Raw genomic sequence first — 10,705 nt, forward strand, 5'->3', positions numbered from 1 at the left:
TTCCACTGCCCTTAAGACTTCCCTGAAGGTATGTGAATATGAAGTCAAGAGTAGCTAAGAAACCTAATATTTGATTCTTTACCCAGTGTTTTTTCCCCAATATGCCACAGCATCTCTTCAAATACGACATGCCAAATGTTATTGCAAGTAATAGTTTCCGACTTTGATAATGGTTGATCATCACAGATCAAGCCAATTCTCTTTTCATGGGTTAAATAATGCATTTCGCAGTTTGCTGTGATGCTTAATTTCCCTTTTCTTTTTAAAAAGAGGCACACTCAACAAGGTATATATTTTTTTGTCATTTCTCAGGTTTCATTTGCTTTATCTACAAAGTCAATCAACCTGTTACAGTAGCAAATACCATAGCTTTTACAAATCCTTTGCTTTCTATTTGGCTTCCTAGATACTTCATGAATCTATGTTATGCTATTAACTGGGTCACTGTATGTTAACCTAGGTTCCCTTTTCTTTTTAGACCTTGAATTCAGTCACCCCTCGACTACAAGCTGAAGATTGCAGTATAGCATGTCTGCCAAGAAACCATGACAAGAACCGTTTCATGGACATGCTGCCACCTGACAGATGTCTGCCTTTCTTAATTACAATTGATGGGGAGAGCAGTAACTACATCAATGCTGCTCTTATGGATGTAAGACACTGCTCTCTTTGTCAGTGTAAAGTGTCATAATAAGTTATATAATGCAATGAACACTGGCTAGTTTTCTTTTCAGGAAAATTGAAACTTTCATTGAAATACAAATATTTTGGAGTGATTTTGGATTTCCTGTACAGGAATTCTTAGAAACTATAAGTTTTGTGCTCTATTGTAAATTGGAGTTTGATTTTCAGTTATAAGCAGGAACTATCTACAGGTGATTTTTATCATCTTAATTATTCTCAAAAAAGTCACATTTATCTGTTTTGAATATAGTTAGAAGCAAATATTAAAAAACACAGAATGCCATGTCTTATGGAAGTTATGTTAATTTGGGGAATTTTTATCTCTGACATTTGATGTTATGATAACTTATAGCTAGCTTCTTTTATTTGGCCATTATTAATCGAGACTATTTATACTAAGTAACTAAGGAAGACATAAAAGATATCATGTTAAAATATCCATCATGATGAAAGAACTATCTTAGGCTATTTCAGTCTTCATACCTGTAGGTTATATTACAGGTAGTCAGCACATTAACATCAGATAGAAAACATGGAGAGTTTTAAAATATGGTTGCTTAGAGTAACTTGGGAAGAAGCAAGAAGGCTATTTAATATTTAAGGTTTAGCACTCAGAATCCTTTTAAACAGTTTGTCACCTGCATTTGTAAACTTTTCTAGTTTGGCCTGTAATCTATGACTAGCAGGAGAAATTAGAAGTCAAGATTCATTCCTTTGTGAGTAATAATAATGACGCTTCCTAAGTTGTTGCTCCTATTGTGTTTTTCAAGATTAAGTTCTATTAGTAGGGACTTCAGAAAGTTCATATTCTTCTTTTAAAACTCATCTTTTACTAGTTACTTGGCTCATTTTTTTATGCCATAGAGCAGAATTGTCTCAAGACAAGGTCAAATGAAAAGTTCCTATCCATGCTTAATAGTCTTAACTAGCCATTACTTATTCTTCCCATTTTAGTTGTTTGGAAAGGCAAATATACTAAGTTCAGATAAAACACACAAGAACTTTTATTTATAAGTCTGGATTTGGAATGAAAAAGGGATGTGTGAAAAAAAGAAAAGGGAAAGTAATAATATCAGGAAAGATATTGATGCCTTTTGAGTTTGTCTTTGGCATCTATTAAATTTGTCTTAAATTTCAGGTTTCTTTTTATTTAATATGAATTTAATAACCATGACAAGTATTCTACTTGTACTCTACCTGTTCCAGCTCTCTGCTTAATTCCCTGTAATTCAACAGAGATACATTTTTTAGTCGAAACTGGCCTGTAAATTTAGTAGTGTAGTTGCAACTTCGGAAAAGTAAGGTTTAGTTTGGCTTGTAAAAACAGGGCTAATTGATCAATTCTCCCTCCTTTCCTCTACCTTCCACCTCCATCATTAGTATTATACACATTTTGCCATGCCTCTGAAGATTAAGACCAAGGAGTCTTTTACTTCAAAGCTATAGACAAGCTCTTGCACTTAGAAAGGGAAGATGTAGGAAATCTTCAGTCCTTTCCCGTATCATCTCCTCCTTGTTTATCTCCTTGCCTTTGTGACTCAAAAGATGAGTAAATAGCTTTCATCCCTCTTTGATTTACCTTCTCATGGAGCAGATATTTGATTGGAATGAAAATTTATATCTTTTTTCTAACTTTTCTCATGAGCTTTAATACATTTCTTAGGAGTCACTCACCCCAGCTGAAGTGTGTCTTTAGAAAATATTAAGATCATTTAGAGGCAGCCAGCTGAATTACCATCAGCTCAGATTTATCCTGCACACTTCCATGGAGTGGAATGCTATGATTAGCAGCATTTCCCAAATGATAGTAGGATCAGTGAAGGGCAAGGGTCAGTTTCTACACTGATATTAAGATAGTTGAAGGACTTGAGCATTATACAAATGAGCTAGGAGATCACTGACAATTTTTATCAGCATTGCAGAATCTCAGGCAACTATATAGTTGTTTTTTTAAATAAATCAGTAGTTTGTTACTACATAGAAATATATATTTCTGGTCTGGTATAGATTGTCAGTCTGAAGAATGGCAGATTGTTTAGGCCAGATGAATGTGGTCTTCAATACCCACTTCTGGAGAAAACATAATATACTATGCCCCAATCAAGAGGTAGTTGGTAAACAAAGGAGCCATTTTCTTTTAGGTGGGGCTAACCAGTGCAATGGTTTTATTCTTTGGCACTTGAAACATCTTAAATGAATGAGGCTATTCATTCTAATCCTTGATATACGTTAGAAATACCCAAGAAACTGGGAAGTAGGTTGCCTACAAAATATGCAGAATATGCTAATAAATCTATACAGTGAAAAGCACATGAGTTTGAGGCATATGTGATTTTTCTTAATTGACCTGGAGGAAAGCCAAACAGTTAAATACATAACAGTTAAGATATAGACAGACCTCAGGGAATTTGTGTCATTGTTGTCTTCAGTCTCTCAAGCTATTACCTTTGGAAAATTGATACATCTAACAGGTCTACCTCAGAGGCGATGACCTTAAAAAGTCTTTAGTCTTTAGTCTCTTATTTATATTGTTCTGTGTTTACTTTTCTCAATTAAATCTCAAATTCTTGACTTAAACTGCTGCTGAGACACTGAAGTCTTGCCATCAGATTGACTAATTACTAGTTTCAGTGGTCCAAATCTGTTAATCCATGTCTCATGCCATAGTGCAGCTGTATCTCCCTATGAATATACTGCATTGTATTACTCCTGCTTTGAAGTGTATTGGAGATGGGCCTCCCTGATGGCTTAAGTCGCAACACTATGAAGCTATCTGCAACATGAGTTTGATCCCCGGCTAAGGAAGTGACCCACATGGCGCAGCAGACCTCTCCTGTCTCGCCCGCTGCTCCCCTCAGTAGCGTATTTCAGTACAACTGCCTGTTCTGCTCCCCACTCTGTCTCTGGTGAATCCTCTCACCCACTGCACCTCTAGCCTGTACCCCAGTTCTTGTATGAATAAATAAGTAAATCTTTAAAAAAAAAATAAAGTATATTGGATCTGCTTGTACAAATGATGGTGCATTTTAAGTTCCTAAGTTTCTCCATCTACTTTCTTTCTTCACAGAGCTACAGACAACCAGCTGCTTTCATTGTCACACAATACCCTCTGCCAAACACTGTGAAAGACTTCTGGAGATTAGTTTATGATTATGGCTGCACCTCAATTGTGATGTTAAATGAAGTCGACTTATCCCAAGTTAGTGGCTAATGTTTGCTAAGTACTTCTATACAACTAATAATAAAATGCTAAAATCTGCTTTCTCTACCTCATTAGAAAAAGCCATCCTCATTTTCTTTTTCTTTCAAACCATCCTTATTTAGGGTTGCCCACAGTACTGGCCAGAAGAAGGGGTGGTACGATATGGCCCTATCCAAGTGGAATGTATGTCTTGTTCAATGGATTGTGATGTGATCAATCGGATTTTTAGGATATGCAATCTAACAAGAGTAAGTAACTTATTTCATCCTTTCAACTGAGCTGATCTGGAACAGGTTATCATAACCAGATGGAATATAATTCCATTCAGAAAACAGAGCTAGTTGAATTAACAGACATTACATATTATTACCAAAGTTGGTAATTATCTCTACTTTAGTATGAGGAGCGAAAATGCATTCTAAAAACAGGAAACCAGAAATGCGAGAAGCTACCATTTCCTGGTCACTACCAGATTAATTCATTTCATCAGGAAATCTAGGTTCAGATTCACTGGCTCACTTGAGTTTGACTGTATAGCCTGGTCCCTAAATATGTACAGATGTGTCCCTATACTGAACTGCATGTTTTCTCAGTATTGACATCCAAACCAGAAAAGGCATGCAATAGAAAAATAAGAATATTGTAATAATAATAATAATAATAATAATAATAAAGACAGAGAATTAACTTTAAGAAGAGATATTCTGGATCAGCCATTATAGAAGGGTCTGAGTCACTATTCCTAGTCCTACATATAAGAGAGAACTGCAGATATGAAAAAAAAGGTAAATCACAGCCATGATTGATTCTATTCCCACCTACCATTCTCGCTTTCTAAATGTCTTAACTTCTGCCCAGGTCTATAAATTGAACTTGTACTGCTACAATTGTGCCTTTTCACAGTTTTTCTTTCCTTGACTCTTCTTATGTTTTTCACCTAAATGACAAGATTTAGATCTCGCCTTCAAAAAATAAAAAGTACTCATAAAAATGCCTTAGATTGTGTAAGCAAATAGCAAGCATAATTTGAAAAGAAAACATTAGAAACTTCTCTGGAATTACTTTCTTTTTGAAGAGAAAGATTGTTCCATTTTATTTTTTAAGAGTTGCAGCTCTATGAATGTGTATTAAGTGTTTCACTGAGATTGTCATATTTCAGTGTTTCACATATCAAAATTGCTGTATATGTTTCTGGTTAGTAAGTCTATTTGTATATAACTATAAACTAATTCTATAGCTCATTTCATTGGAAAAAAATAACTTCAATCATGTCATAATATTCATGCATATCTTAGATGTTAATTTAAATGGAATTTCATTATGTCTGTGCTTCTGTTACATTGTTGTTCTAGCAGTATTTTAGGTAAGAATTCATAGCTGCTAAACTAAGAAAGTAGACTTGTCTGATAATTCCACTTTTAAGGAAAATATTCTAGGAACATGGACTGAAATCTGTATTACATTTTTTTGCCAGCATATTAGTTTATCTTCCTGTATATTTGGTAGTTGGATCCTTATTCATGCACAATTTTATTTTCTATTTCCGAGCTCATTATTTAATATCATTCAACTTACTAAATATTGGTTTTGCACCAATAAGAAATTGGGTGATGTATTAGATAGGTCCTTGTCCTTCCTAAAGATACATGAGCCCTTCCCATCTATGCCTGTGATACGGCTTGATCGTGTGTTACATACTCTTCCTTACATTTTATTTTGATTCATCCATCCAACAATACTATTCTTTGAAAAATATTTTGCTGGGTTCTAGTGACAAGAGTATTAAGAATAAAGAGATTTCTTTGTCTTTATAGAATTTACATTTTATTACAAAAGTCAAGAATTAAGCAACTAATTGTATAGACATTTATTTACATATAAGAACTTTATAGAGCAAAAGCACAGAATGCAGTGTTTGACCTGGTGATCAAAGACTTATTTGAGGTAATGATATTTAAGTCAAAATTTTAAGAATCAGAATGAGCTATTTGGAAAGAGGTGGGGTAGCCAGCTATCCTAGTTTGTGCAGGATAGAGCTTCCTAGGACACACAAGATTCATTGCTAAGACCACAAAAGCCTCTGGTAAACTCAAGACAAGGTTGTTCCTCTGTTAGGGATTAAGAGGGGTGAACAAGAAGGAAACATTCAAGGCGAAATAAGAGAATGTGCAGCGTCCCTAACAACTTGACTAAAAAAGCTAGTGTGTCTAGAAATTGAATAGTGTGTTAAAGTAAAGGAAAAATTGGGGAGGGGGTGAAGCCAGATCATGTAAGGATTTTTAAGCTACAGATAAAATTTGGATTTTATGCTAAGATCATTTGGAAACCATTAAAGCTGGAGAATGACAAGATCACATTTGCATTTCAAAATAATCAGGATGCCTGAAGAATGGTTTGGAAGGAGATCAAAGTTTATTCAGGGAGATCAACCTGGAGAAATTATGAGTTATGATTGAAAGTTCAGTGATGTCAGTGGCAATGAAGAGGAGATGATTTTGAAAGTTAAGAAGTATAATCATAGGAGTTGATTATCGCATATGAGGTCTGAGGAATACGCTGTATAAAGGATAATGCTCATGTTTTTGCATCTATAACTTAAAATGTGTCTGTACTACCATGTACATATTTAGGACTTATATTAGCTAGACTGTCTACAATGTAAATGTTATTTATTGCTGTATAAATTAGCATGTTCATTTTATTTACATAACAATACTTTTCCTTCTACAGCCACAGGAGGGTTATCTGATGGTGCAGCAGTTTCAGTATCTAGGGTGGGCTTCTCATAGAGAAGTGCCTGGCTCCAAAAGGTCATTTTTGAAACTGATACTACAGGTGGAAAAATGGCAGGAGGAATGCGAGGAAGGGGAAGGCCGGACAATTATCCATTGCTTGTAAGTATGGAGGCTTAGCTTAGCCATACAGGGGGCCTTGGTGTTCATTTCCTCATTAGTCTTCACATTTTCTACATTAGTCTTCACATTTTCTACACCATTGCCTCCCCAATGGTGCAGTGCTTGAATGCTGGGTTGCGAAGCTGCCCACAGCCTCTGCAGCACCAGTTCGATCCCCGGCCACTGGCGAGGGTCCCACATGGCGCGCAGACCTCTCCTGCCGCCCGCTGCTCCCCTCAGCAGTGTACTTCGGTCCTTCTGCCTGCTCTGCTCCCCGCTCTGGCTCTGGTGAATTCTCTCACCCTCCCGCGCTTCTGACTGTACCCAATGCTTGTATAAATAAATAAATAACTCTTAAAAAAAAAAAGGTATATCTGACTCACATCTTAGGGAACTCTTTAGATATTATTTTTGAACAAAATTCCTGTCTCATGATTCTATAATTAACTACCCTATTTTCTGTATTAAAAATATAGTTAGTATATGATTTCAGCTCTTTTGAGCATTACTCTGAAAAGCTTTCTGATTTTTTACAACTTACAAATCTATCACAATCTAAAATATCTATGCCCATGCCCATGGCAGATTCCTAAGTATAAGCTACCAAACTGATACCATCCTCAGGTGTCCTTCCTCTCTGCCCTTTATGTCTGTACACATGCACACATAGGAAGCAAAATGAAAACAAATGAAAAAAATTTAAATAATGCATCCTTTTCAATCACATGTACAATTTTATAGTCTTTAGTCACCAAAATGCCTTTGCTTCCTTTGCTTTCAGAAATGGTGGTGGGCGAAGTGGCATGTTTTGTGCTATAGGCATTGTTGTGGAAATGGTGAAACGGCAAAACGTGGTTGACGTGTTCCATGCAGTCAAGACACTAAGGAACAGCAAGCCCAACATGGTGGAAGCACCGGTGAGTCAATCTTAGGCATAGAGAAGGGAACATAAAGATAGGGAGGGATATATCTACTCCTTGATTGACTTCATGCTCAAATCAGGAATCAGCTGTGTAAATGAGTATTTGTGGGAAATTTGCTGTCTCACTGATGAGTTGGCAAGCATCCCCTCTACCAACACAAACTTAATTACATGAGCCATGTACTGTTGATGTTGAAAACACTATTTTAACTTAATTTTGGAAATGTATAAGAATTTAATAAATAGCTCCATAAGAAGAATAAATCCTGCTATCTAGATTTTATTCTAATTTATTCTTATTTCTTAAAGCATTCAGAGTTAACTGGTAAAAACATTAATCTGGGTGGTTAACTCATAGATTTATCAGCACTTTTTTAATGGGCAACTGGAATTTATTTGACTCATTCTGATTCTTCATTTCTGGTCAAATATAAACTTTTAAATTATCATCTTGAGTTTTCAATATTTATTAAATAAAAGCATACTGCATACAATGCTACCTGAATTAGCAGGACTCATAAAATCAGATTACGGCTTGCACAGTAACAGTTGATAGGTATGTGTATGTGGGAGTTTACCTGGTTGAAGCTATTTGAAAAGTAAGAAAGAAATTTAACCTTCTCTAGCACATTTCACTTCAGAAGAGTCTGGGTTACAAACATGGGCATGGTGGGATAAGGTCAGGAGCAGCTGTGTAGTTTTTACTCACAGAAAAACCAAGACATCATTGTTGCTTGCCCTACATTTATCAAGATGATCAGATAACTAAAATGAGCAATTCAATAAACCTTTAAAGTATTTTCACCACTTCCTGCTAGTGGATTGTTCACACATGAGGCGCATTTCTTCCTGTGACAAAACCTGAAGAGCTAGATTTATACAGTTTCACTTTTACAAGTGACAGCAAAGTTACACCCCTAGTGCAGACCCCTTCAAACTTCCTCTTTTCTGCCTCTTCCCTCAGCCTAGATGGCATGAGTTTTTACTGGTGTATTAGCAGTAGAGATGAAGACAGGGGAATGGACTTGAGGGATTTTTGAGATAGATTTCTCACCTCTGTCTCTTAGCTCAAGACTTAAAATCATCAGTGGTGTTACTTCAGCCTCAGTATTTAAATTTTACCTCTAAATTTAACTCTGATTGTTAACCTTTATTTTTAAAAACAATTTTGACGGTTAAACTCTGCCACTCTAGAACCCTCCAAAGAATTACTATTTACCTTAATGCCCCATGAATATTGACTAAGCACCACACCCTCTGACCTGTGTTTAATCAGGGTGAGTGCTGTTGAGTTGAGCTGACAAGTTTAGCAAGGAAATGTAGAATATGAACAAAATTATTGGCGACTGAACAAAAGACATAATAACTATTTTCAAGCAATATTTTGGTTCTATAGATGCACTTGCCACAATGGTAAGCTAATTCATATCACACCTACTTGATAATTAGAGTAGGAATGATAAAAATGATTTGGGAAAGACTTTATTACCCTCCTGTATTGCAGGAGTAATTTGGAAATATTCTTTAGAAGAAATGTGCGCTTTAGATTGTTCCCCAGTGCAGCCTGAATTTGACCACTTGAACTGAACTGGAAATTTTTTAATAATTCCCATACTGTAAGTCATAATTGGCAATGTAGTCTCTAAATTTTTCTAAATTATTAATAATGAAGATGAACTTATGAGGAAAGACAGTTTGCACTCAAAATTTTATGCCAAGTTGTCTTAAGTATGTAAAGACAGCAAAAATAAATTTTTCAGGTATAAATAAGCCAAAAATATTAGAGAAAAGCTAATCATTCTTGAAAATTTCACTTAACTACACTGAGGGACTATAAACACTATGTCAAAAATTAAGAAGTTAGAATTGTGATGTGGCAATTTTTAATGACTTTTTTTCACTGCTAAAAAAGAATTCTGATGTGTGGACATTTGCACATGTTCACTGAAACATTATAACAGAGAAAAAAATAAAACCAATCTAATAGTCAAACAATTCATATACAAGAATTCATAGACTTTTGTATAACATTCAAAAAGATGTTGAATTACATGGGGGAAGATGCACAAAATGCTAAGTGAAGAAAGTGAAATATAATAATATTATTCCTAAATATATGTACATAATGAAATTGTAAATCATTATTTGAACCATGTATTTAAAAGGCTGAAGCAAAACTTTTAGTTTAAAAATACCTTGCTTTTGATAATAGAATTGAAGAAACTTTTTCTAATTATGATTTTCTCTATACTTGGAAACTTTTTTGTAATGATCAGTAATTACTATTAGAATCAGATTAAAAAAATACTAGTATTTTTAGCTTCTGATGTAAAATATGAGACAAAGATAGCTTTTTACATGCCCTTTTTTCTTTAAATGAGTTCATTAACCTTAAATGTAAAATACATATACCCAGATATTAAAGTTGTATATAGAAAAAATAATTGGTGATTCATGAACAATCTAAATTGGTAGCTGAGTATTCCTTTGGAAGCTATTATTTCTCTTCAGCCTCCTTTTTATTAACTTCCCTCTATCATTTTGTTTGAACATCTTTCAGGAGCAGTACCGTTTCTGCTATGACGTAGCTTTGGAGTACCTGGAATCCTCTTAGTCCGGTGAGACGTAAGCGTGCATCCAGACAGAAACCTGTTCATCTGTTGAGCCAGCAGCTGTTGTACCTGTTATACCTGTGCAGAAAGATTTTATTGTGGGGGGTGGGAGACTTTTGCATTCAAGAGGTGAAAGTATTTTTCTTATGAAGTTGTGTATCTTAATAAAAAGAACTCACTTAGTTTCTATGACTGTATGAAAGCATCAACATTTCGTGCCACATAAATTATATTTAATAAGAACCAGATTCAAATGAGAATTTATCAGTGTTTGTACAGTGAATATGCAGCCTTTTCTCTCCTGGTTTGGTATAGCAGCCACTGTGTGTTGCATGAATTAATACTTTCTATGTGGCATTATTCTCCCTTTTTTAGATAAAAAAGTTAAATC

At 35.0% G+C, this 10,705-nt stretch overlaps 1 protein-coding gene across 5 annotated transcripts in view; it reads left to right on the top strand.

Annotated features, from left to right (window-relative positions):
• The window catches only part of PTPRK (protein tyrosine phosphatase receptor type K), a gene marked incomplete at both ends in the record, with an annotated part of 521,692 nt that extends 511,376 nt beyond the window's left edge, over nucleotides 1–10,316 (top strand). For all 5 annotated transcript variants that reach the window (XM_084227965.1, XM_084227961.1, XM_084227963.1 and 2 more), the window contains 6 exons: nucleotides 479–652; nucleotides 3,752–3,883; nucleotides 4,009–4,134; nucleotides 6,617–6,780; nucleotides 7,562–7,697; nucleotides 10,263–10,316. In XM_084227965.1, coding sequence (XP_084084091.1) covers nucleotides 479–652; nucleotides 3,752–3,883; nucleotides 4,009–4,134; nucleotides 6,617–6,780; nucleotides 7,562–7,697; nucleotides 10,263–10,316 — 786 coding nt within the window. The remainder of the gene's footprint in view (nucleotides 1–478; nucleotides 653–3,751; nucleotides 3,884–4,008; nucleotides 4,135–6,616; nucleotides 6,781–7,561; nucleotides 7,698–10,262) is intronic.
• Between the last annotated feature and the right edge of the window lie 389 nt (nucleotides 10,317–10,705).

This window comes from Talpa europaea, assembly GCF_964194135.1.
Source record: "Talpa europaea genome assembly, chromosome: 2".
NCBI classification, from domain to species: domain Eukaryota; kingdom Metazoa; phylum Chordata; class Mammalia; order Eulipotyphla; family Talpidae; genus Talpa; species Talpa europaea.